Below are 27,503 nucleotides of genomic sequence, written 5' to 3' on the forward strand. Positions count from 1 at the left end.
GAGGATGTAGATACTGAAGTAGATTCTGTAAGTCTCATTTGTCAGTTTTGTTCTAGTCTTCGGTATTTCTGTTCAATATATCAGGCTCAATTTCTCCCTGTGATTTTTGTCAGTTTTGGTTTTTCTAATTGGTATCTGTGGTTTCTTGAGTATTTTAGTCTCCTGGTCAGTTGTTTTTAGAAACTTGCATGGTGATGGGTGGTATTATTATTATTATTATTATTATCATCATCATTGTTTTGTTTTTAGGCAGGGTCTCACTGGGTGGTCTGGAACTCGCTGTGTAGAACTCACAGAGATCTGCCTCCTAGTTCTTATGCCTCCTGAGTGAGCGCTGGGTGAGTGGGGGTCACCATGCTTGACCCATAGTGAGCTTTATACTAGCACTGTCAAGGTTTCTGTATTTGTGTATGTCTTTTTCCCCCTTTAGTTTAGTCCGTCTGCTCATTTTCTTCATAAGTACCTTATTACTGGACTTAAACAAAGCAATCTCATTAGGTAAGTTTAGCCTTTTTAATATTTTGGAAATATTGTCATCTACCCTCTTTTTCTTGTTACTGTTTTCTATTGGATTGTTTTATACTTTGTATTGACTTTGTTGTTTTAGATTATGTGTCCACTTTTGATGGATACTGTACATTTTTATATGTATACTTGTATGTGTGTGTGCACATGTGTGTGCACATGTGCGTGTGTGTGTGCGCAGATAGGTGTGCTGGCACATGTGTATGTATGTGGAGGGCAAAGGTCAACCTCAGGTGTCATCAGTCAGTATTCACATTTGAGATAGGATTTCTTTCAGAACCCAGAGCTCACCCGTTAGCAAGCTCCAGGAATCCTCGTGTTGGTGCCTCCCCTCTAGTTTCAGGCATATACTGCTGAACTCAGCCTTCTTCTGAGTGTTGTAGGGACTGAATTTATGTCCTTATGCTTGTGTGAGCACTTAACTGACTGAGCCATCTCACCAGCCTTATTCTAAAAATTTAAGCACACCTACTTACATATGTCATTCTGCAAAGCTGTCCTAACCAGAGTGCTTTCTTCTGTTTTATTGGAACATTTTTTATTCCAGTTCAGCTTAACATAACCTTATTGCCACCACCAGATAGGACTTTCTACCCTTCCTCTCTCTCTAACACGGCCTTCCAGTGTCACAGTGTTGCTTACCATGGCGAATAAATTTCTACAGCACTAACACGAACCTCAATTCCTGTTTTCTTACTCCTGTGGTCCTGTGTCTTCTTCCCTCGGATGTGATCTCCTTTGCAGGGACCAGGTTGCTCCTGTCCACCCTTGTCCTGGGACTTGCAATGCTGGGTCAGCAGTGATGTGCACTGTGATGCAGCCAACAGCCCCTGATCAGAGCAGTGGCAGTTTTGGATGTAAAATCCTTGCTGCCCCTAACACGTTTAGGGAAGATGGTCTCCACGTAAAGGCTTTTCCAGAAAAAACAAAGGTGAACTCTGCTCCATGGTGCTTTAATACGAGATCGTCCAAACGCAAAACTAGGACCCTATAAGCATACTCACAATTTAATATTATATGAAGAACATTTTCACATAACAGGCCTGACATTAGGTTGAAAACTTAAAGACACCTGTATGAAGCCCTGTGCTATCCCAAGAATCATGTGCCAATTTAGTATGTAACAGTGTTAGAAAGTTTGGAATGGAGCTACCCCAGATATATGGAGTCTAAGAGTAAGACCTCTCGGACATATTATTTCTGAAAGGACATTTGGTTCTGAGGTTGTAGATAATATGACACAGAATTGTCTCCTTTATAGTTCAACAAATAGATCCTGTGGCTTCCACATTGGAATGTTGTCCAAATAAAGCACAGAAAACAGTAGTGAGGTTGATCTGGAATTTGCCGTAAGCTCCATTGCTGGCATTGTTAAGTATGTGCCCACCATGCTGGGCTTCCAAATACAAACTTAAGGAACTTTGGATGCAGTTCTTTTCTTTAGTGTTTTTCTCCCCGAATGTTTCAATTAAAAATTTTCATATAGTTTGCATTCGGTGTTTCAAATTTGATAAAAATGGTAGGATAACTGCTTGTGAAAGAATTATTGTATTTTTTGACCACTAGGCGTCAGTATTGAACCATCAATGATTAACTGGTACACATTGTTTCTTCAAGTTCTGTGTCTGTTTAAGATGGATTCTCTACAGAATATATATCCCAGCTCTTAGTGTTTCTGGAAACTGTCCTTGACATAAATCTCGCAACTAAAAGCAATATAACTATTTACCTTTTTAAATTTAAATTTGAAACTGTATTGTTTCACAATGTTGGAGAATTAAGTTCTTCAACACCTAGTTTGTGCACATGGACACCTGCTGCGTGTGGCCTCGTTACCGCATCTTTTATGCTCTGTATCCAGGCTTTCCTCCCGCTTTTTCCCTCCTTCCTCCCCTTTCTCTAGGAAGCAATGTGGTTAGAAACAGAAAAGCAGAGGCTGTTGTTATGTGAGAATTAATTTCTATAGTCCTTATTCCTTTCCACTTTTCCTGTTTCTGAGTACGGATCTTAAAAACACTTACTTTCTAGAGTTTTCCCTCTTGCCTTTGTTTGAGACTGTTTCTTTCTCTCAGTGGCCCCTTGCCCCTTGTCTGTCCACTTCCACTGGAGTAATTAGTACTGTTAAGTTTTCCTTAAGCTAATCTTGATTTTTCTTGAAAAGCAGGCATGGTTTATTGCTTATTGCATTTAATTCATTTATATTACTTAGATTCCTGAATTCTTTTTTTTTTGTATAGTAAAACAGGTGCTAATTATTGTATAAGAGGGGAGGAACAGCTTATTTCTAGAACTCAATTGTCTTTTTGTGGGGAAGTTTTTGACCTGTGTTCAGAGCTGTAAAGTTCTTGGTTCAGTTGACGACCTAGGATGGCAGGAAGAGCATAGGCTTAGGGCTGTGACCTGAGAACAAGGTTTCTGCATGGCTCCCTGGCCACCGTCTGCTCAGATAGGGTCACGCCATGCTGATGTTACCTCTCATGACCGCAGTCGGTGAGCACAGACCGAGGCCTGCAGCCTCCTTTCCTGTTTTTGCTTCTGTGACCCAAAAACTTCCAGAAGGGTTAGAGCTTATCCTCTTACATTTTTCATCCAAAGAAATAGATCACACATCTTCTAAAAATGATAGATAATTATCATGATGACAAAAACTTTACATTTAAGTGTTGAGAACCCTGTTTTTCTGTTGTCTTTGCCACCTGCCTTTCCCTCATTCTTCACACCTCATCAACTCTGATTTAGAAACATTTGTGAGAATGGGCACTCTATGTGCTCTGCAGTTCCTGCGACCTGCGGTCTCTGCTGCCGTCTGCTGCTTCTGCAGGCAGAGTAGGCCCTTGACCTCAGGGCTCATTTCTGGGTCTTGACGTTCAAGTAATGCCACATTCTTCTATGGTTCAAGTTCGAACAAATCTAAAAGTCTCCCACTAATAGCCCCTAGGGTCTGGTCCCTGATTTCTTCTCACTGCATTTTTCTGTCGTTCTCGCTCTTGTTAACTGTAGGCCAGTTACGGTGACCCTGGGCCATCCAAATGGCTTAGTGCTACAGGAGCTTGGTGCACAGGGGGATTACCTGAACTCGATCCCCTGAACCCACATGGTGGAATCAGAGAATAATTTTGTAAGTTGTTCTCTGATTTTATCATACAACTCCTCCCTCAAAATACTCAACCTCCTAATCTACATTCTCATAACAGTCCCTATGTTCATAATTTTCCACGCACATTCATTTACGTCCATTACCTCCAGTCCAAGCACGCAGTATGACCCATGTACTCCTAGGAGATACAGATGCATCTCTGTTATACTGGCCTTCTTGCCATTCTGTGGGCATGCTCTGTACTTCCTGCATTGGACATTTGTGCTTCCTGTTTGCAGAGGCAGGTTGATTTCTGAAACAGCTGCATGCCATGTGCCCTCCTGGTCTTTAGAACTCCAGTTCAGAAAACCTTTATTAACCATCAAAGAAAGAGGCCCTCCTTCCCTTTTGAGTTTGTTACATTTATTTCCTTTTTCTTTAGCAATATCTTTTCCATTATCGGTTATCTGTCTGTCCCCTAACCAGGACATAGCCCTTGAGGATGAGCCCTTCATAGCTTCTGCTTTCGTGGCTCTGTAACAGAGCCTGAGAAATAGTAAGACCATGCTAGGTGTTTGCTGAATGAATGACAGACAGAATGGTGCTGTACCCTGCATTCTCAGAACACTGACTAGTAAGTGTTCATTTGGCGAACACTGCTGTGTGCTATGTGCCATGTACTGTGCTGACAACCGTGGGTTTCTGGTTACCTAAGAGACTGTCTTGCCTTTGGGAACTCTTCATAGATACTGTAGGGCAATGCTTCCAGATATGCATGGACTCTAGAAAGCACTGGGGTGGGGAATGTTACCCTTTTAGGCCCTTCATGGGCAAGTTTGTGCTTGAGAAGCCACAGTTTTGCTGAGGCTTAGTGTTTTCCAGTCAGTAGGGAAATGTTTTTATGAGTTTGATTTTAACATGTCGAACGCTTTCTCAGTCCATGGCTGAAGTACTCAAACTCTGACTGACATGCTCTTGGTTCACACCACTGCTCTTTCCCTTATCATTTTGCATCATGTTACTTGATTGTCTTGCTTGTCTGTGTTTGTTATGTATGGATTTTATTATTATTTTTCTTGGCAAAGAGGGAGCAAATGCTGGTCTTTGAAAGGGACATGAGAGTCATCAATGTCTGTACGCTGATGAAAAGGAAATAGATGGAAAATAGCCATCAACTATTATGGGGTTTGCTTTGCAAAGGCGTTTGAACACCCTTATCCAAGATATGTTTGTTCTGTTGTCTTCTTCCTTAGGTTTTTCTTGATTTCCCTCTTTGCATCTCATCTCCTTGTTCAACCTGTAGACTGTTTTCTTGGATTTTGATTATGTCTGATGACACTAAAACCATTCTAACGGGTTTTTTTTTTTCCAGTGTAAAACAGTTCCCCCAGAGATTTTGGGAACAAAACTGGAAATGATTTTGAAAACTCTGGAGTCAACTTTGTAATGGGATTTTATTTCCATCCAGGGAAGCTTAGTGCTTCAGAAACATCGTAGATGGTCTTTCAAGCCACTCGAGCCCTGGGAGATGCTGCCTATGTTAAAGTGTTCCACTGATACAGACCTAGTATTTAAAGATGATAAGACACAAGTTGAAGTTAGAACCTGTTGTGCGGCATAGAAGCAGCAGTGTGCTCCCTGTTACCACTGCTAACTTTTGGATTACTTAGAAAGGGCATTGCACTTAGTGAGGTGGTGTATAGTGTAAGCTGTCCCAGATATCCATCTCCTCTTTGTTATGTCAGCCACACTCATGTCCAGTCTTCTTGGCTTCCAGATTTTGTTTTGTTTTTGTTTCTGAGACAGGGTTTCTCTGTGTAACCCTGGCTGTCCTGGAACTTACTCTGTAGACCAGGCTGGCCTTGAACTCAGAGAACTACCTGCCTGCCTCCCAAATGTTAGGATTAAAGGCGTGTGCCACCACTGCCAGCTAACTTTTCACTTTTTAAAAAAAATTATGTAATCTATTAATTATTAAATGCTTGCAGTGCACTTTCTGCTCCCCCGGCTTCCTCATTCCACTGCCTTACTCTACAATTCTATAGACTATATTAGTTTATACTTTTTAAGTAGTTTGGAAAGTATGCATGTGTGTGTGTGTGTGTGTGTGTGTGTGTGTGTGTTTAGAAATTCTTCTAAGGCAGATTAGTTTTCTTATAGCTTTCTCCTTCCTACTCTGTTAGGAATTACTGGTTTATAGGATCTGATCACTTTTCTGATTAGTCATCTCTTTAGGATTTTGAAGCATTTCAATTCTCTTTATTAGGGCCTCACTTTTTACCTTAAGTGACCTGTTTCTTTCAGCATATGTGTAGGTATTCTGGTAATGACCCCCAATTTGGTGTGAAAGTGTTGGAAGTTAGCGTTATGGATGCTCACTCTTACTGCTACCGTGAGTTTGGTTCAGGCATGGCATACTTTGTGCTCAGACCACGTATTACTAGATCTCAATATATTGGTTAAATCATGTGGTTTTCGCTATTGGCTCCTATTCCCTCCTGTCTCCCTTTTCATTATAAATTATATTAAATAAGGCTAGCCGGAGTCTGTGTCCCTTTGTGCAGGATCAGTGTTGCAGACTTTGTGATGATGACAATGTCTTTTGCCCTTGTTGACTGAACAACTGCCTGACCACAGCCTGTGATTTCTGTGTAAGCAGGATTTGTGAAATCTCTGTATTATGCTTTTCTTAAAGAGGGCCAATGTTTCTGTCTACATCTTTCAGTGAATTTTTGCTAGGCCATCTGTTTATAAAATTCTTTTTCCATCATTATCAATTAATATTTATTGGGCAACTACTGAGTGCATAATATTGTGCAAACAAAAAGCACTCTGCTACAGATAGCTTTATTTATCCACTTGGTTCTCTTTTATTTTTATTAGAAAGTAGTAAAAACCAAAAATCCCCAAGCCGAAAGGAATAAAATAACATTCTCTAACTCTGAACAATGAAAGATGTTGTATGTTTACAGGCTTTTCTGTTCAAAGGCAGATAAACCTTGAGAAGTTCTAATCTAAATTTCCACAATCATCTCTGATCTCCTGTTTGTCAACAGCTCTGGCTCAGTGGTCCCGCCCAGAGTCCAAGTACCACATCGCTCTGGGTTTCTAAGAAAACCACCGGCCTTTTGTTGAGAGGAAACTACCCAGATGAAAACAGACCCTTTGCTAAGAGCGTTTTGCCTTTTGATTCTGAAGGAAATCCTGGAAAGTCCACTTATAGGGCTCACATTTAACTCTCCTTGCAAGTTTTTTATTAAGTAAAAGATTGCATAAAAATACAATCTGTTCCAGTAAAAGCAGTGGCCTTTCAGGGAATAATGCTTATTACCACTGTTGTTTTTGAATTAAAGACATTAAAAGACTTACATGGCATTTCAGCACACCAACTTCTTAAGCAGTAATCAAGCATTTTCTTTATTTATTTATTTGTATTTTTTAGATTGGCAAATTTAGCAACATTTGAAGGCAGAAGTCCCGCCTCTGGTCAGGAGGGTTTTCAATGTTGAATTATTTTCATAGTCATGGTAGTGGAGTTCTGCTGACTCACCAGATCTCTGGCCTCGTCTTCCATGTGAACTTTGGCTAAGGTTTAGGGGTAAAGATTATGGCTGTGGGGCACAGCAAAGTAAACTGGCATTTATGGTGTTTGAGCCCATGACCTTTGGGCCTCATTGGCTCCAGGTGTCCCAAACAGCAACCGACTCCACTAATACATTCTGCCTAGGGCTGAGAGGTGTCTAAGTTCCCTTAGAGAAAGTGGCTCAGAGTAAGTTCTGCTGTATTGTCCTAGTGTATTCCCCTGAGAGCTCTCGGTTCCCCAGCACAGTAAGCCCCTCACCGTGAGAGAAGAGATAAACAGATGCAACCGAGACCTGTGCCTAGAAAAAAACTTGGGGCTCTGTGTTTGAAAGTCTTAGATATCTTTCAGGCTAAGGATTATAATTGCTATCAGATGATGCCTTTCTTCCAATGGCTTCCACTTAACCACATGTACTAGTGTCGGCCATGACCATTAAAAGCCAGGAATACTGTGCCTTATCAGTCACGTCCTTGCCACTCACATCAGGCAGGCCCACAGGTAAACAGTCCTGGAACTCACTCTGTAGACCAGGCTGGCCTCCAACTCAAGAGATTCACCTGCCTCTGCCTCCTAGGTGCTGAGGGTAAAGGCGTGCACCACCACCAGCAGCTCTCAGGACTTTGAGCACTCCTCCTTTACCTCCAAAGCTCATGGATGACAAGGGTGTCACTGTGGCCGTGCACTGGATCCCTCAGGCAGTTCCACTTTAACTTAGCAGGCAGGATTGTGTTTGCTTTAGTCGGAGCTTTAAATGCAGAATTTTCTTTCCTTGATCATGGCTATAAAATAAATTGCTTTTTAACAATTTTAGTAAAAACCACCTAGCTCATTTTGAGTCAGAAACTGTTTGTTTAGGGATGTAGAATATGATTGTATTGTTTTTCGTCTTGAAAGAAACTGTTTTTTTGGGGCATTGGTTTTTGTTGGCACAGAGGATGTTCAACTGGATGGACTTAAAGGCTAAGATTTTCCATGATTTGAACTAGTTCTCATGGGAAGCAATCTCTGACTGGATTTAGGAAAAAACAGCGTTTGGAAATTCGTGGAACTCGATGAACTAAAATCTCCATTAAGTTAAGCAAGGAGCACTTGTTCTCAGCAGCAGTGTCTTGCTGTGCTGCATGACCTCTCTTCCACTGTGCTTCAGTCTCTTTGTTCTGTGCTTTGGAGTTGTATCTAAGTTTCTTCAGAGAATTTCAGAGCCAGCCACCAGGTCTTCTTCTTAAAAAAATTCAGTCTCTATCATAATGTTTTATAAAGTCTCTCTCTTTAATAGAATTTCTTTTTGTCTGGCTAAAAAAGTGTCCTCAAAGATGTTGTTGACATTTATAATATACATAAATGTCAACTTCTAACTTGAATTTATGTATCATGTGGTATAATTTGGGTTATAATTCTATTTTGTTCTAAAAAGATTAAGTTATTTGTTCTCTGACTTTAATTTCATATTTACATGAAGAATTTAATATAAAAATAAAGGAAAAGCAGCTCTTTTCTATTTATCAGTGACATATGTTTATTGTTATTGAAAGGAAAGTTTGACCTGATAATTTGACCTGACAGTTTGTCCTGACAGTTTGTCTCGTGAATATGATGATTCTGACTCATGTTTGAAATGAGTGTAGCATTTTTTCTTTTGTTTTTAGATTTGTGGGTTTATGAGTGAATCATTTTCATGTTCCAGCCTGTGGCCCGAGGTATGCATCGTAGCACTGCTGAGGATGACTCAGGACAAGTGATGTTCATGACTTTCTCTGAGACTCTCAGTGGCCCGGCCCATGGGGGAGTTAGCAGGCAATCTCTACCTAAGGATCCATTGTATTATTATAACCAGATTTGCTGGTCCATTTGCAGCAGACTCAAGGAGCCTGTAATTTCTGTTTGTTCCACATCTTTGAATGTGTCATGTATTAGAGCTACTTGGTAGACATGTTTATTGTGAAAGACGCAGGGGTTTGTGCACACATTTTCTTTGCCCCTTTTTCTCCACTCGCTAAAGGGAAGGCCAAATTCTTGGTAAATACCTAGCAGTAAGTGTTTAGAATCATCGGCCTCTAAAGGACTGTAATAGTTCAGTATTCAATGTGTTCTTCCTTTTAATGAAAATACTCAAGGAAAAAAGAAAAACCGTTGTTATTAAAGATTTAGATGTGCCCCAGGGGCCCTCTATTAAGGCTCGGTGGTATTCCTGTGATCTTAAAACGCCAAAAGACAATGTGAATTCTGGAGCAGGGCATGCTGCAGCTTTATGGACAAGTTGCTCTAAGAAAACCAAGCTTAAAAGGGCAGAACAACACAGTTACAGAACAACACAGTTACAGAACAACACAGTTACAGAACAACACAGTTATAGAACAACACAGTTGCAGACATTCATCGGCAAGCAATGTTTTCTCTTCTTTGTTACTGTTTTTTACCAAGTGCTTTAACGTAATTCTGAGTTGCCTGGTCTCAGATAAATAGATACAGAATCTGGTGTGGGCTTAAAGGAAGTAGATGAGTTAACACTCATGGTTAATACTTAAAGAAATGACTCATAATTTTGATTTATTCATTTGTAAAATGTTTCTCTTTTAGTGTTAACTTGTTTTCAGAAGTTGAAATTGTTCAATACAGACTAAATGGTATAGATTTTCCTGTGTTTTTAGGCTAAGCTACATAAAGTAGAAGAATTGCTTTAATATTCCAGGCTTGAACGTTGCACCTGTGCTGATGTGTCCATTGCTTTGTGCTGCTGCCGTGGAAGCCGTGATGATGTTTGGATGTGACTGCATTTCTCCCCCCCCCCCCCACTTATTTTATTTTATTTTTTCAAACAATCTTTTTTTTATTTTACATACCAATCCCAGTTCCTTCTTCCTCCACTCCTCTTACTCCCCTACCCCACTTTGTTGACAGTCTGTCACATCACTGGAGGCAGAGCAAGGTATCCCTCCATAGGGAATAGGCTCCAAAAAGCCCGTTTATGCACTAGGGATAAATACCGGTTCCATTGCCAGTGGTCCCACAAACTGCCCCAGCTACAGAACTGTCCCCACATTCAGGGGCCCTAGTTTGCTCCTATGCAGGTTCCTCAGCTGTCAGTCCAGAGTCAGTGACTCCCACTAGCTCAGGTCAGCTGTTTCTGTGGCGATGGCATTTCTTGGTGGAGCAGTAGAGTGGTTTGCTCTGATGATTCCTCAGTGCCTTGTATTTGAACTTCTTACTGAAACAATAGAATTTCAGGATCCCATTGACAAAATCTCTAAGTCTTATGTGTCCTTAGACTATTAGAGATATTAAGATATAAAGTTTTAGACAGTAGGTAGACTGCAAGAGAAAACTGTATTGATTTTGAAAAGTGTACAGAAGTGACCCAGCGCTGAAACTGGAGAATGGATAAAGAAGGAGAAATACAAGATTATTTTATGTTCCTGTATATTTGAGAGAAATGGAGGTATTTTGTAAAAAAAAAAACCCAACCTATCCATATGGGAATTTGAATAAAAAAGATAGTTTTAAGTTTATAACTTGATTAAAGTTAGTATCATTGAGTTTTATTTAGTACCAGCTGGAATTATAAGATTTACATTAATCATGAGACATGTAAAGTGGAGTAAATGTCCATTTGTGTGAGCATAAAGATGACTTTTCCATATTGCCCACTAGTGATAAATTCTTTCTTTACAAAGTGGAGAAGCTGAGGTGCTAGGAGTACTTGTGAATATAGATGCTCAGGGTAGATAACCAAGATGGCCGCGGATTGCATGACTCAGGTGGGGTTAGAAGGCTGCCAAGTGTCACAAGCCACAGAGAGACCAACATTCGTACTTGATGAGTTATAAAGGAAGAGATACTATGGCCATAACCACTCTTATAAAGAAAAGCATTTAACTAGGGGTGACTTACAGTTCAGAGATTTAGTCTATTGTCATTATGGCTGGGCACAGGCAGACACAGGGCTGGAGAGGTAGCTGAGAGTTCTGCATCTGGATCAGCAGGCAACAGGAAGAGAGAGTGCCACACTGGGTCAGACTTGAGCATCTGAGACCTCAAAGCCCATTCCAACAAAACCACACCCACACCAAGGCCATACCTTCTAATGGTGCCATTCCTATGGACCTATGGGGACCATTTTTATTCAAATGACCACAGAGACTAACTTTTAACAGATACAGTGTGGAATGGAGAGGAGACGAAATTATTGTAACAAAACTTGGTGAACATCACCTAAATCTATCATCTGAGGGTAACCTTTCCAAAGTCATGACTTGTCCCTTCAATGTGATGTAGTGACAAGGTACTGTAACTATAGTATCTATTCTTTTCCCCACCCCCTTCCAAATTATACCTGACAAGTGTTCTGAAGAAATACTGAGATCATAAACAAGGGGAAACCAGAAACTAACCAGCTACTTGAGTCTAGGGAAAGAAGTGAGCTGAGTGTAGTATGGTAGCGTGGATCAGTTGTTGGAACAAAAAATAGAACATTTAGTGGAGACAGAACCTTAAGCCTACTATGATGTGATTATCTCAGTTTTGGTAAGTCTAATACAGTATGCTATATATTAGTTTAGAAGGAAACTTTTTGAAGAATATGCAAAAATTCAGAGCTATTCTTCTGTATAGTTAACAGTATTTTAATGGAAAATATTTTAAACCACTTAAGGACCTGGCATGGTGGTGCACGCCTTTAGTCCTAGCACCCTGGAGGCAGAGCCTGGCCGCTCTCTGAGTTTGAGGCCAGCCTAGTTACTATGAGTTCCAGGACCAGCCAGGGCTACATAATGAGACCCTGCCTTAAAACCAAAACAAGATAGAAAACTAAAACCAATTAATGAGTTCTTTTTGTTTTTTTACCTAAATGAAAGATAGAAATGATTTCTCACAAGTAGAAAAGGTTATCACCTCTTAAATATAAAAGTAAATACTTAGTTTACATCATCACTGCATTGTTAAAAGTTTCTCAAGGTGGATAACTTGATGCTTGAGAAAACACAGTGATTAAGACAGGAGGGGGAAGGGCTGCAGAGATGGCTCAGTGATGAAGTCCGATTGGGTTCCTAGAATTCTTGTACTGCGGCTCACATCCACATTTTCCTCCAGCTCTGTTGGGAGGGTCTCTGTGAACAGCAAGCATGTCCTGCAGAAGGTGAACTCATGAGAGGCCAGGAGGAAGTTCAGTTCAGCATGACTCGGTGGCTGTTGTTGGTTTAAACTTCGAGTGTCTGGCACTGGACAGTTTATTTTAGGCATGTACAGCACAATTTGGAAAACGACTTCCTAGTGATAATCAGTTCAATTTCGTGTGTACAACAAATGTAAAACATGATTGCACTGAAATTCTTGTAAAGCACAAGAGGCATCCTCCACAAAGATAGGGTCTATAGATCAAGGAAGCATATTCAAGGTAAACAGTGTATATGATAAGGTCTGGGGAAGGAAGCACTGTAGATTGACTGAGATAAACAGGCTAAAGACAGGGTTCTAGGGGAGCCAGTATGGCTTGGCCATACACTACCTTGTGGGTAGGAAACAGGCTATACATCTCTCTCTTTGGAGAAACAACCCTGCATGTATATACCATTCCTGGTTTCCCTATCTCTGAGCACAGGTGCTTATACTCTGTGAGATCTGATGTCCTCTTCTGATCACTGCACATGCCTAGACAGAGATACAGACAGATGTACATAACAAAATAAAACAAAAGTGGGAGAAACTTGGCAAGGCTTCTAGTATGTACAGGACCTACAAAGTGTATGTACATCACCTGTAAAGTGATGTCAGAGAGTATAAAGGAATGTGTATTTGTCCAGCCAATAGCACACTGTACCACCTACTATATGCCAAGTGCTGTCTTAAAAATACAGTGGGACTGGCAGACAGGTTCTGTCTTCTGAAGAGTTCCCTCTAATACAGTGACAGCTTTCTCTTAGCTCTTTGGAAATGTAAGCCTCCCAATAAATGAGAATTGCTTTGAAATAAATAAAATTTCGAATGATTATTTTAAATGTTCATAAATATATCTAAATAAGTTTGCAAATATATAGATATAAGTATTTTTAGTGTATTTGGTCAAACACTACAATAAGCAAGCACTTGGGAAATGTTAACATATCCTTCTTGTTTTTCTGTTCTTAAATGTTACAATTTTTCAAATTTAATTTTTGGAAATCCTGGGAAAAGGAAGAAATGGATAAATTCCAGATGGTAAACTGGAAAATTTCTTCACTGGGGGAATTTTGGGAGTTTATGTTTTTATGGAAATTAAACTCAGAGCATGAGGTTAGGTCAAGTGCACGAAGCTCAGCAGCTGAGGATGACTCCTGCCTCCTCTGTAAGCTGAGGCCAGGGGTGCTGAGCAGCCCTGGAAGGTCATGTCATCCCACACCACTCCCGAGAGTTACAGCATCTTTTCAGTTTGACTTTGAACTCAGCTTTGGAAGGGAATGGTTCTTGTGTCTGGGACGGTCTTGTCTGTTTGGAGGTTAGTTTATTCCCTTGTGCTTTTCATGTTGTGGCTTCAGACGACCTAACCTGGCCTGGCTCAGCCTTCACTGCAGGTTCATTTGGAGCGGTTCCTGATCAGGGCGTTGAATCCAGAAGTGGAAGCTGTTTATAGTTGGATGAAACTTGTCAATTACCTGAAGAAGTCTTTCCTAATCATCCCCTTTGTGCAAACATCCAATTAAAAACCAATCATGTTTTTAAGCCAATGAAGAAGTATTAACAAAAGACAAATGATTTGTCCAAATTAGAGCAAAGGTGTTGTAGAATAAGATGGTTTAGAATTTTCTAGAAGCAATGTTGAAAAAAGTGTATAGGAAGGGAGGGATGTAATCAAAGTGGAGGGATATAATAAAAATACATTGTATATAAATATGAAATTATTGTTTTACTTTTAAGTAAAAAGTGTTTAAAAATGTTGTAACAACTTTGTATCACTTTCCATTACATTTTTATGTGTCTCTCACAGAGACACATACACAGACAGACACATACACACACATACAGAAAGGAAAGACAGGGAGGGAAGGATGGGAAGAGAGAGAGAGAGGGAGAGGGAGAGAGGGGAAAGAAAGGTTGGAGAAGGGACCAAGAAATCATGAAAAAGGTAAGGGTGTCAATAATAATTTTTAGATTTTTGAGATTTTGTTCATGAAAAATATATAAACACATTCCACCATCTAAAATGGAATACATTATATATACAGAATTAAATATCATTGTAAATTCTATTTGTCCTACATTAAAGACCAAATAATTAGATAGCTACCTGGAAGACATTATGATTTTAATACTTCATCATCCTCAATAGTTCAATAATAATAATTTTTGGCTCTTATTGCATATTTGCTACGTGCCAAGCATTAATTTATACTCCTTATGAATACCAGCTAGTTTGCACCACAACCCTCTCAGGTAGATACTGTTTCCTGATGGAGAAGGCTAGTTAAATGGCAGGCTGTCTGAGTCTCATTTTCTCTGTCACTATCTAGAAGTGTGTCTTTGGGCAATTATTTAGTTCTTTATATCCCAATATAAAATGAGTTTAATAACACACATTATTATCATCAAGATTAAATATGGTCTTTAAATATATGTAGTGTGTTTAACATATGTAAGAAGATTTCCTAGACACATTGATCACCATAGAAGTTGTTTATTATTACAGCAAACTACTACTCATTTGATGAAGTTTCTTTGCCTTTTCACCTAGATGGTATTTTGCTAATTAGTGTGAGGAGAATCCATGGTGAAGGGAACTCATTGCTTGAGTTGTGGGGCCATGTGCATTTTACGCTTCCAGAACAGTGTTTGACATACAGGATGTTTAAGATGCATTTGGATATGTAGGCTGATGAAATGATAGTGTATTTACATCAAAGTTCAGTTTTACCACATTTACTTATTTCCTGTTGCTTTAGGAAATACGTTGGAAAAGACTTTAGGTAGTTTGTGTTTCCCCAGTATGTATGGCCTTTGCATAGACCTTACAGAGTATATGTGCTAGGATAGTCTTTCTTTCTTATTTGAACAGAATGCCTTTTAGATATTATGAAAGTCTGTTTTAAATTCTTTCCACTTGTTTAATTTTCTTTTTGACATAGAAACAAATCAAGATGAGCATTTTTGTGGTTAGTTTTTGAAAGAATTTTCTATAGGCTTCTTTTATCATTAAGGAGGGGAAACTAGATGAGAATGGATCTGTTTTCTAGTAGAGTTTGGATGGTCTGGCAAGTTTTGTGTAAGTCGTCTGCATAATGGTGATGCAAGGGGAATGTTTCTCTATTATGAATGGTGTGCTTTTAGAACCCGAAAAACTAGGGACTAGTTAGTTGATGGTGTTAGGTCTAAATCCAGAAGGTTATGTAACCCTTGGTGGTTTGAATAAGAATGGTCCCAGTAGGCACTTTTTTTAAAGGTGCATTTTTTAAAATGCTTAGTCACCAGGGAGTGGAACTGTCTGAAAGGATTAGAAGATTAGGAGGTGTGGCTTTGTTGGAGGAACTGTGTCACTGGGGCAGACTTTCAACTATCAAAACCCAATCCAGGCCTATTGTCTCTCTCTTTCAGTCCGTGTTTCAGGATGTATCTCTTAGCTACATCTCCAGTGCCATCTGTACCACCATGCTCCCTGCCATTATGATAATGGACTAAGCCTTTGAAACTTTGGAAGTGAGCCCTAGTTCAATGCTTTCTTTAATTTGAATTGCCTTGGTCACAGTGTCTCTTCACAACAGCTGATCACTAGGACAACTTTCAATATGATTCTTTGATGGGCAGTAAACTTTGTTTCCATGACGAAGGTTAATAGTTTAACCTCTCTAACTGTGTAGTAAGATTCCCAAAGATGGAGAAAAAGATGAAACTAATGGAAATGATGAGAAAGATCAGGAAGTTGCGTTTGATCTTCATTGAAGTGTTGCTAGGGCTTCTCTGAATGAACAGGCTGGAATGTATTTGTAGATTTTGTGCAACTCAATATTTTCCCGGGTCCTTCCTCAATGCGTCCTGGTGGTGACTTTGAGCCTTGTGCATATCTGGGATAATATACTGTTCTCGTTTGCTTTCGCTCCAGGCACTAAAGAAGCAAGAAGCTAAAGCAGATGAGAATGAGGACGCAATGAGGAACAAGCTGCGACAAACTGAGACTGAGAAGAGCCAGGTAAGACCTTGAAAATCATCCCTCTGTCCGCGTGGTATTTGGGACTCACTGATACTTGTTGAGCATTGCAAAAGGTGTCCCCAAGATCATTTTGTAGAACATACTCTGAGGTGAGGTGGCTTATAACTCTACCTTCATTCTTGAAAATAGACACAGGTCATTTGCTGCCATGTCACCTTTGACCACTCTCCTTTCTGAGAGTTGGATAAACTTTCTATTTCCTTGCTGGAGAACACTGAAAATAAAAAAGCTTGACTGTTGAAGGTTAGTTACAAAAGACCTGCTGTGCAAAGGCTAGACATTTTGTGTGTGTTCATTTTCTTTAGAATAGATACGTGTAGTTAGCAGCTCAGATTTGAAAATATCCTCTACTCTTTGAAAATAGTCCTAGTCACTGTCTTGTGCTGTGAAGAGACACCATGAACAAAACAATGCTTATGAAAGAAAACATTTTTATTAGGGGCTTGCTTATAATTTCAGAGTCCATTATCATCATGACAGGGAACATGGCAGCACACAGGTAGGTCTGGTGTAGTAGCTGAGACGTCTACATCCTGATCTGTAGGCAGAGAGAATGACACTGGGCTTGGAATTGGTTTTGAAACCTCAAAGTCCACTACCAGTAACACATTCTTCCATTAAGGCCACATCTACTCCAACAGGGTCACACCTCCTAATCCTTCTTATCCTTTCAAACAGTTCCACACCCTAGTGACTATGGATTCAAATATATGACCCTACAGAGTACATTATTACCCAGACCACTGTACTCTGCATTCTCAGTAGTTGTTAAGGCCCTTTGAATTCACATCTGTGAATACAGAGTCCAGCACCTTAGCTCTTAAAGGTGATTCAGAGACCAAATAGCCTTTCAGTTTTCAAGTAAGTGGTTTTAAGATAAGGAACTTTGAAGGAAAGTTCCTGCTGTTAGCTCACTCTCCCATTTTTACCTTTACTTTCTGAATGCTAACCATTCTTTATAGACTTTAGTTTTGCTTCCTCACTGCCTTCATGTGATGCAGGGTATGTGAGCCCTTGGGTTTGTCCCTTGGGAGTTGACTGTTGACGTTAGGATGGGTTTCTGACCAGCAGGGGCTTGCTTGATCTCAAAGTCATTTCCCCTGAAGTGTGATTTTTTTTTCCTTCTTTATTTCATCATAGACTCAAGAGAACAAAAATAATATTTTTATGGGTTTGGTGGTAACACATATACTTTATTAGCTATGTGTATAATTTAAAATACTATTGCCTAAATGGATAAAAAAAATTACTTTGGTAACTGGAAAGGTGGGTCAGTAAAGTGTTTATTACATAAACACAAGGTCCTAAACTCATATCTGGAGCATCCAAGTGAAACTTTAGCATGTTGGTGCACCCCAATAATCCCAGTGCTGGAGATGATAGAGGCAGGGGGATCCTGCAGGCTTGCTGGTCAGCCAGTCTAGCCAAATGGAGAGCTCTCGGTTCAGTGAAAGACCTTGTCTCAGAAAGCGAGGTGGCAAGTGATTGAGGTAGATATATGATGCTAACCTTTGATACTAGCATGCGTGTTTTCTAGACTACACACACACACTTGTGTACACATGCACAAACACAAACATATACATGCAGTAGTGTCAGTCCATTGTGAAATGATTATAGAGTCATAGGATGTTTCCAAACAAAATGTATGGAGAGGTTTCTTGTACCTTTCACTCTGTTTCTGTCAGTGATAATACTTTTTATGTAATTGCCTTTGACTATCAAACCAGGAAACTGTCACAGTGATTCTACAGATCTTATTAGCTTATTTTTCATACAGTTGTTAAAGGGTGGTGGTTTGTTTGAATGAAATGATTATTTAAAGTAAACATTTAACTACTTAAAAGCACCTTAATACAAAATTTTGGTATTTCCTTATGTTTCAAAATGTAAACAAGTACAGCACACATAAGCTCCACATAAAGAAAAAAAACAACACCAAAACAATTTACATTCCATTTTATTGCATTCTTCACCTTGAAGTAAGAAGGTATAGTCTGAACTTTTAGGATATTTGCTCAGCTAACTGATGATATTTTCCATGGGTATTTTTCTAGTGTCAATATTATTAATAAAATTTTAAATATCTTTTTTGAATTTAGAAGCTTAAAAAATTTAGGAACACTTTTTGAGTATTAAGAATATAAGAAGTCATGCTAGGTGAAGTATACTCTGAATTATTCAATCTCTAGTTTTTGTTCTAATTTAGAAACGTTGACCATTCTTGTTCAAGAAAGCATTTTTTTATAGTTTTATTAAAATTATTAAGAACTGGATGGGGATATCAAGAGACTGATAAAAATGATTATTTTAGAGATGAATTGAGGCTCGGGGTGGGAATAGGGGGGTTGGATCAGAGTCAAGACGAAACTGATTAGGGCCCCGACCTCTAGCAGGCTTTGTGCAACTCCGTTTCTGTTAGATAATTCACGTAATTTTAATGGAAGTTAAATGTGTGTTCATGCTGAAGTGCCCATCCGTTCCCACTCACTGTGAGCATGTTCTAGAAACTATTTTGTTGTTTTCTTCTTAAATTGCGACCCATTGGGCATATTTTGTTCATTGGGCACAGTTATTTTGTTTCTCATTTTCTGTGTTTTTATCTTGTTGAAACTCTAGCTGGAACAGGAATTGGAGCTCTCGCGCCGGCTGCTGAGTCAATCTGAAGGCAGCAGAGAAACACTTTTGCATCAGGTGAGTCTATCAAACTAAGACAGTCTGCTGTTTTATTAAATCTGGATGGAGTCTCTTCTCTCAAATGTCTTTGAGAGAAGAAAAAAAATCTAGATCTAGAATTTTTTCCCCCTAGGGCATGGATGTTAGCACAGAATGCAGATAGGAAGATTCAGCGAGCTCTCAGAAAAGCCAGCCTTGGTTTCCGCTGTGACAATGTATTTTGCTGACTGCTGCCCTGACTTCCTACTTATCTCTCTCGGCAGAACAGTGTACAAGCTCACTGGATGTGTAAGATAAAATTTCCCAGGAGCTTAATTCTATTCAAGGAGGCACTGGAGAATAAAGAGGAAGGAGAAAATACATTGAATAGACCTTTGACTGTTTAAGTTCCTTTGAATACATCACTGCCTTTGCTCTTGTGGCCAAGATGCAGCTGGCTGCTTTTAACCAAAGATGAGGCTTAGTTGTCAGGTCTAATGCTTTGTGGCCCATTAGACTAATAGGAGTTGGGGGCTTCTGATGTCTAAAGTTGAATAATTTTAAATGGTCAGCTTACATACACTGGGTAAGGGTAGATGTGTTTATAACTGCCTCTCTTCCTGTGTTTACTAAATCTGACCATGTCTCCTTCTGTTTTTCGATGTGGTTTCATATTTTATATGCTCTACAGGCCAGGGTGTCCAGTGTCCTAGGTGCTCAGAAGTCCCTCTGCATCCTCACAGTGGTACTGAAAATGAACGTGGCACCTGCTTTGTGGAGCCTTTAAGATGTTTGTTCTGTAATCAGTGGTCATGAGGAGCTAATGTTGGCAGAGCTCATAGTGTGTTTTCTGGATGTTGGTATATAATTCTATACTGTTTTCTTATATTTTTTAAGTGCCGATTTGTAATATTTTTTTTTTTTTTAGTTTTTGATGCAAGAAACTTCTTTGCACATTGTCATCGTGACTTTAGCCAATTTTTTTTTCCATTGCTTATTTGATTTTGGTTGTTGGGGCTGTGTTTGTTTTTGTGGTCGAAAATTTGCTAGTCTCTTTGTATACATATCAAGACGAATAAGGCAGCCTATGACTTTAGAAGCTTATACGTCAGTGGTCTACTGCTTTCCTGAGGTCTGTTTTGATATTATAATTTGCTAACTCATGGTCCCTTCATTTGAGTTTAATCACCAGCATGGCATGTTTTCATGACAGAAAACAGGTGAAGATTAAGAAAATAAATTAGAGGTAATGACTAGTAGTGACGTCAAATACAGCTGTAGTTGAAGCAGGCATGGTAGCACATAACCTATATGATTGTAATATCAGAACTCAGGAATCTGAGGCAGGAGGATTGCTGCAAGAAACTAACCTGGAATATGTAAGAAAAACCTGTCTGAAAAAGCAGTTTAAAAAGTTAAAATGTACTTAGATTAGTGTGCTAGTCACTGTTCTATTGCTCTGAAGAGACACCGTGACCACAGCACCACCTATAAAGGAAAGCATTGTCCTGGAGGGGAAGCATTACAACGTGCAGGCAGACATGGTGCTGGAGAAACAGCTGAGTGTTCTACATCCAGATCAGAAGGCAGCACAAAGAGAGAGACCCTGGGCCTGTCTTGAGCATTTTAAACCCCAAAGCCCACCCCTAGTGATACACTTCTTCCAACAGGGCCACATCTATCCCAACAAGGACACAGCTCCTAATTCCACTCCCTAAGCATTCAAATAAATGAGCCTATGGGGGGCATTCTTATTCAAACCATCACAATTAGGTTGTTGCTCAGTAGCACACTTGCCTTCTTTAAAACGGTTCTAGGATTCATGGGAGTTTCCCTTCCATCAGGCTTCTACCCATGTCCTCAAAGCTCCCCTTTCAGTCCTCGTTCTCAGCGCTCTCTCTCCACTCACCGCCCCCATCCCAACTCTCATACCAACTACTCACAGTCCAAATAGGGATTTCCTCTATTTCCCCTTCCCTGGGAGATCCATGCATTCCGCTCTTGGACCCTTCTTGTTATTTAGCCTCTCTGGGTCTGTAGATTGTAGCATAAAGTTATCCTTTACTTTAAAGTTAATATCTACTTATGAATGAGTACATACCATGTTTGCCTTTCTGAGTCTGGGTTATCTCACTCAGAATGATTTTTTTCTAGTTCCATCCATTTGCATGCAAATTTCCTGATGTCATTTTTTTTTTTAAGCTGGTACTTTATTGTGTGAATGTACCACATTTTCTTTATCCATTCTTCAGTTGAGAAGGATCTAAATTCTTTCCAGGTTTTGGCTATTATAAATAATGCTTATGGTATGATTGAGCATTCTTTGGATATATGCCAGTAGTGGTATAGCTGAGTCTTGAGGTAGACATACCATCTTTGCTTTAGGTTAGAGTGTGGTAAAGTCCAAGGCTGTAAAAGAAAGTAAGGCCCTGGATCATTTTGAGAAGAACTTGTACAAATATCCTATGGTAACCTTCCCATTTGTATAACTCACATTTCCTCTGTGAGGCTTCCATTGGTCTTTGTTTGTTTGTTTGCTTTGTTTTTTCAAGACAGGATTTCTGTTTAGCTTTGGAGCCTATCCTGGAACTCACCCTATAGACCAGGCTGGCCTCCAACTCACAGAGATCCACCTGCCTCTGCCTCCTGAGTGCTGGGATTAAAGGTGTGTACCACCACCACCCGGCCCATTGGTCTTACTACAAGATACAAAATAACGTTGAACTTGGAAGCCACCCAGTAATTAGACAGTGATTACAATGAGAATGGTCATAATCATTTAGAAATAGAGATATTATGATTTAAAAAAGGCTTCAGGTTAAATTCCTAGAACTAGGAAGGTAAATCTAAGAGGTGTTGAAGTTGTTTGTCACTATGGACACAGAGCAGAAAAAGGCATTCCTTGTGAAAGGAGGCCGTAGGTGGAAAGCATGGATTGGAAACTTCCTTCTATGTGTGGGATAGCCTAGGAACCAAGCTGGGTTTATCTGGTACCACAATAGCCCAGTAGAAGCAGATGTTTCCCCCAGGAAACAGTTTATAGTAATCTGTAAGTTTATTTGCTTTCTGCTTTTGAAAACATAACAGTTTGATTTTGATGAAATGCTTTTAGGTGGAAGAACTACGTACTCAACTTACCAAAGCAGAAGGTGACCGGAAGGGTTTACAGTATCAAGTATCTTCCATTTCCAAGCAACAGTCAAGCCATCAGGAAGATCTAAAGGATGACTGGAGGTTTAGGAGAGGTATAATCCTGCATGCTGCCTGTGTGACCTCCCATCCCCAGAGGTGCACTCCGCATGCTGCACTTATTAATCTTTCTAATGTCTTAATCATCTAGAAGGTTTTACAGCAAGTTCGTCATAGTCTAGAATCTGATTTGAATGTCTATTTTGCTTGATTTCTCAACCGATTTCCATTATCAAACCTTCTTTTCTCATAGGCATTGTCTAAGAAAGAACATCCAAATGTTTTGGTGAAGTTTTCAGTATCATCTGTTTTTTTTTTAATGTGTGTATCTTTGTAATGAAGCTGTAAATGTGCCTTTATTTTATCTTTTCTTTTTTCCCCTACTTTTTAATATGTGAACAATTATTATTTGGAGCCTGTTATCTGGAGATTGGAGAATGGAATCTAGTCTCTGCTTGATTCAATGCTGATCATAGTGAAATTCAGAAGCATCTTTATTACTTAGCTCATTTGTCTGTTTTTGGCTCTTGAAGCTCTTCCACTGCCATTCATGCTCCTGAGCCTTCCTAGTTCTTCTGCCTTAGCTGTCCCTTTGTTCATGTTTTGTGATCAGAGGTTGATTTTGCCTAGTCTCCTATTGATGGCTTTTCTTATTTAGCATTTGTCCCAAGAGCTATTGATCCTATGCTTTAGCTATTACCTGCTAGAATCACCCGAGTCTGCTTCTACTTCTGACTTCTGCCGAGCAGGTGGAGTTGCCGGTTGGTTCCTCCCATGTGCTCATTCAGAATGTGCAGTCAACAGATTGACAACGGAATCCACCCTCTCTCCAAAGCACATTTTTCTAATGCCGTTGGAATTGTATCCTCCAGTATTATGTCTTGTTCCTGCCTTGTGGCATAGTACTGATGATGCCTCGTTTGTTTTGATGATGTTACTATAGAATGCTTTCTCCCGAGGTGATAATTGAGAGGCTAATAAAACCAAATGGTGCCAGGTAACCACTAGAGTAAGAGAAGTTTGCTGTTTTCTGGGGTTTTTAACTTCCTGTTTTTTCTTTCTTTTTTTTTTTTCTGGAAGTCTCAATATTTTTGTACCAATGACTGAGAAAGCTGAAAAAAACTGTTTGCTTGTTGACACATAACATATTACTATTTCTGGTCTTCATATATTCATGTAACTAAATGTTTGAATTGTGGAAACTATAGTCAGCTTTGAAGGAAGTATCCCAATTTTCATTGTTGAGTTGCCTTTGTGCACAAATTGACAGCCATAATGGTCTGGAAACATTTTTATATGATATTGTACAATATAAATAAGTTCTTACTGAAATGAAATATTTTCTAAGTAAAAAGCAAAGGGAGGCCTTTTTCCTCTTTCTTATCTTGATTGATGGTTTCATTCCCTGATCCAGATATTTCAGCCTAAAACACAAACATCTGAAATTATTTCTTTTCTCCACTCATTAATTGGTCCCTGCCTCCAGCCTGTTGTATATCTGTTGTATATCTGTCTGCAGCTCTCTTATTTTATTTTATATTGGAGGCAGGATCTCCTTCTCTTGGTCAGGCTAGCTTTGCAGCTGGGATCACGTGCTGTAGTTTCTGGCTGTTGGATTACAGCTACACGCCACTCGTGGCTTCTGATAACTCTCAAATCTGTCACCTCTCTTTTCCTTATTCTAGCACCCCATCTTTGGCATGTGTCAAATCACTTGTTCTTCCACTTAAACTTGCCTTGCTGTGCTCTGGCTCCCTTAAGCTTGTCTCCCGTACTACTCCTCAGGGCATCCCTCTAAGGCACGAGCTATTTGTTTTATTATCTTCACTAAAACCTCTCACTCCAGTGTGTTGGATTCTTATGAGATTAGAGATATCGCACACTCCCTATACATTGTTTCCCTGATCATAGAATGGTACTGTTCCCCTCAGTGATTAAAGAAAATAAATGTATTTCTCACAGATTTGGCACCTGGGAAGTTCAGATGCAGGGGCTGCATGTGGTGGCAGCCTTGCTGCATAGAATCACAATGGATGGCATCACAAGATGAGAGAAGACTGCCAGGAATGAGAAGGGAAGGGCCAGATGACGTGTCCAGTGGGTGCCGAGGAGGAGGGGAAAGAGAAGGGAGAGGATGAATGAGAATGAACATGAGACTCAGCTTGAAAATGTTCATTTGGGAGGGCAAGACCATTTATAGCAAAGCCATACTCCTAATGATGAACATGCCTGCAGCAGGGCATTGACCCATCCAGAAGAGTGGAACTCTTCTGAGCTACTCAGTTCTTGAAGGTTCTACATCTTACAGTGTTGCACTAGCAGGCTTCAGCATGAATTTTTGATGGCCATTCAGACCATAGGTAAATGTAAATTTGCTTCCACAAACTTGAGTTTCTAATTACTGTCCCATATTGATACTAGCATCTTCCCAGAGTGTCTTATGGTAACTAGTCCATTCTTCTGTGAATAAGGAGTAACCAACGAGCTTTCCATTTACCTCTTAAGGGGTCGAGCGGGAGAAGCAGAGTCTGGAGAGGCAGATGGCGGAACTGCGAGTGCACCTGAACTTCAACGCCATGGCTTCCGAGTTAGAGGAGGTGAAGCGCTGCATGGAGCGGAAAGAGCAGGAGAAAGCAAGTTTGGCAGCACAAGTCGAGGTGACGTCCTACCTTTAATCTCCACTTGAAAGATGATTTTATTCTCCCGAATTGCTTACAGAAATTTTAATCAGAAGTTGTATTATTTTGAGAGCTAGTTTTGGAGATGAAGAATGTAAAGTAAAGCTAACAACTGCTTGACTCCTCTATAGCGCTTCCGTAGAGCTCAGATTTTCTTTCAGGACCCCGGAGTGAGGTCTTTGACTGGTTTCCTTCATTATTTCAAAGTGAAAGCCTTTTCTCTTCTTAGACTTGAAGTCAGTTTTGGACCTGCACAGGATGGACTTCTTTGAGAAAGCAGGTGCTTTATTTTGGGGATGAACGCGGCGGATGACAGTGAGAAGAACCCAGTGAGAGCTCTTCTTTAGGACGCTTCAGGCTCCCATATCTGTAACTGTTTGCTGAAGGGGCACCGCCATGTCCCCCAAAACTGTGTTGTGGGGTGCTCATGAATATGTGGTGACCGTGAATGAACCAAGAGCAGGCACTGCCATTTTCTATGTGTCTTTTATCTAGCACAGATGAGGTAATTATCAGAATATATGAAAAATCAAAGAAAAGGACCTCATGAAAGGAAATAACTTAATTCCAATTATAATTATGCAAATTAGATCAAACATAGATGGCACATTTGGAAATAGATATGTATCAGCTCTCCCTGCATCTGTTTATTAGTGCGGTTGCCTTCTAATACGTTGCCACATTTGAAGAGTTTTCATAATTATAGTGATAGGTAGAAAATTGATGCTCACAGTTCCTGACTTTATATAACCCAAAGGAACCTGTGATGTTTCTTTAGCCTGAGTTTCTCTTTTATCTTGTCAGCATGTCACTAAAAATACCTTTTCGATTTCATTCAAGATTTAGATCACAGAGATAGTAAAGATAAAATTGGCATACTCTTTCCTACGTTTTCTAGATGTTTAATAAATACCAACGATAGCTCCATTACAGCAATATGGCCTCTAAAATTTGCTTCATGGGTATTAGTGTGGCCCTGTTCCTGCTCATGAAAGTGCCCAAGTAGGGCTAGTTAGTAGAAGTTCAGTAGAGGTAAAACAAAGCAATAACTATCAGGGGTCAAAACCAATGTAACAGCACTGCAGTTTCAGCCACAGCGTGTTTGCTGTTTTCTTCTCTTTCCTCCTAGTTTGCTTCATCTTCTTCCTTCCTTCCTTCCTTCCTTCCTTCCTTCTCTTCCTTCCTTCCTTCCTTCCTTCCTTATTTCCATCCTCTCTCCTCCTCTCCCCTCCTTTTTCTTTAAATTTATTTACTTTTTAAAAAATAATCTTTTTCAGTTTATATACCAATCCCAGTTCTCACTTCTTCACCTTCTCCCACTTTCCCCACCTTCCACCCACCCTACCCCCATCCACTCCTCAGAGAGGGTAAGCCTTCCCACGGAGACTCAGCAAAGTCTCACACATCACTTTGAAACAGGACCAAGGCCCTTCCCACTATATCTAGGCTGAGCAAAGTATCACTCCAAAGAGAATGAGCTCCACAAAGCCAGTTCAAGTACTGGGGATAATCCTGGTCTGACTGCCAGGGGCCCCACAGACTGCCCCAGCAATACAACTGTCACCCACTTTCAGAGGGCCTACTTGGATTATCAGCTTCCCCGGCTGTCAGTCAGGAGTCAGTGAGCTCTCATTAGCTTAGGTCAGCTGTTTCAGTGGGTGTCCACATCATGGTCTTGGTCCCTTTACTAATATTATCGCTTCTTTTATTATAGAAATTGGGTGGTGTGGGGGGAAGTCTTGAAATCCACTGGCATTTAAAAATAGTTTATAGTACCTTGATAATGGTCTCAAGGGATCCTGATTCTCTGTTTCAAACTTAGTAATAATCCGTGGGAGTGATTTTTGTATAGGTTAGGCCTGGTTGTACAGGGTTTCTTTGCAAAGCTGTTGGAGAGAGGCCCTTATTCACATACCCGTACCGTCAGTTGCATCTCAGGTGCTCTTGAAACATAGTTGTGTTGTGTCTCCTGCCCCGCTGCCTTCAAGAAGACATTGAAAAGATGTAGTATTCACCTCCAGGAAAAACAGTTTTACTTTTCAGCTCCCTGCTTCTCTGCTCCTCCACCCCACCCCTCCTTCTGAGACATGGTCTGTCTTTGTAACCCAGAGTGGCTTTAGATTCACTATGTAGCCCAGGCTGGTTTCAAACTCCTGCCTCAGCAGTCTAAGTAAATTTCTCTCAGTTGTTTTGGATTTAGCAATATTTCTGATTATGCCTTGTTTGTTTTTCACACCTTGTGGTTCTGTTCTCAAAGTGATATCTGCTACAGGTCTGTGAGAAATAGGGGTTATAGATCACTGAGCTGTAGCTGCTGACAGCTGAGACTACCTCTGAAACGTGGTCAAATGCCCTTTAGTTTCTCAGGCATTTTTATAAAATGTTAGGTAATTTGGGACTGTTGGATTTTTGTTGCCTTATGTACTCTATAACCAGATAGAAATTAACCTGCTGTAATTGCATGTGTGTTTTGTGTGTGTGTGCATGTGTGTGTGTGTGCATGTGTGTGTGTGTGTACACCTGTGTTAGGTGTGTGTACTTGTTTATATGTTTGTAAATGTATGTTTTTTGGTGTGTGTGTGTGTGTATAAGTTTGGTTATTTTTTCCTCTGACAGCTTCTCCACATT

General features: G+C 40.0%; 1 protein-coding gene across 7 annotated transcripts in view; it reads left to right on the forward strand.

Moving 5' to 3' along the window:
* Positions 1-27,503, forward strand: part of Cep128 (centrosomal protein 128) — a 354,331-nt gene that overhangs the window by 61,476 nt on the left and 265,352 nt on the right. For all 7 annotated transcript variants that reach the window (XM_085697793.2, XM_085697795.2, XM_085697792.2 and 4 more), the window contains 4 exons: positions 16,246-16,332; positions 18,973-19,047; positions 22,121-22,253; positions 24,703-24,854. In XM_085697793.2, coding sequence (XP_085553919.2) covers positions 16,246-16,332; positions 18,973-19,047; positions 22,121-22,253; positions 24,703-24,854 — 447 coding nt within the window. The remainder of the gene's footprint in view (positions 1-16,245; positions 16,333-18,972; positions 19,048-22,120; positions 22,254-24,702; positions 24,855-27,503) is intronic.

Source organism: Myodes glareolus, chromosome 11 (genome assembly GCF_982192425.1).
Source record: "Myodes glareolus chromosome 11, mMyoGla1.1, whole genome shotgun sequence".
Classification (NCBI taxonomy): domain Eukaryota; kingdom Metazoa; phylum Chordata; class Mammalia; order Rodentia; family Cricetidae; genus Myodes; species Myodes glareolus.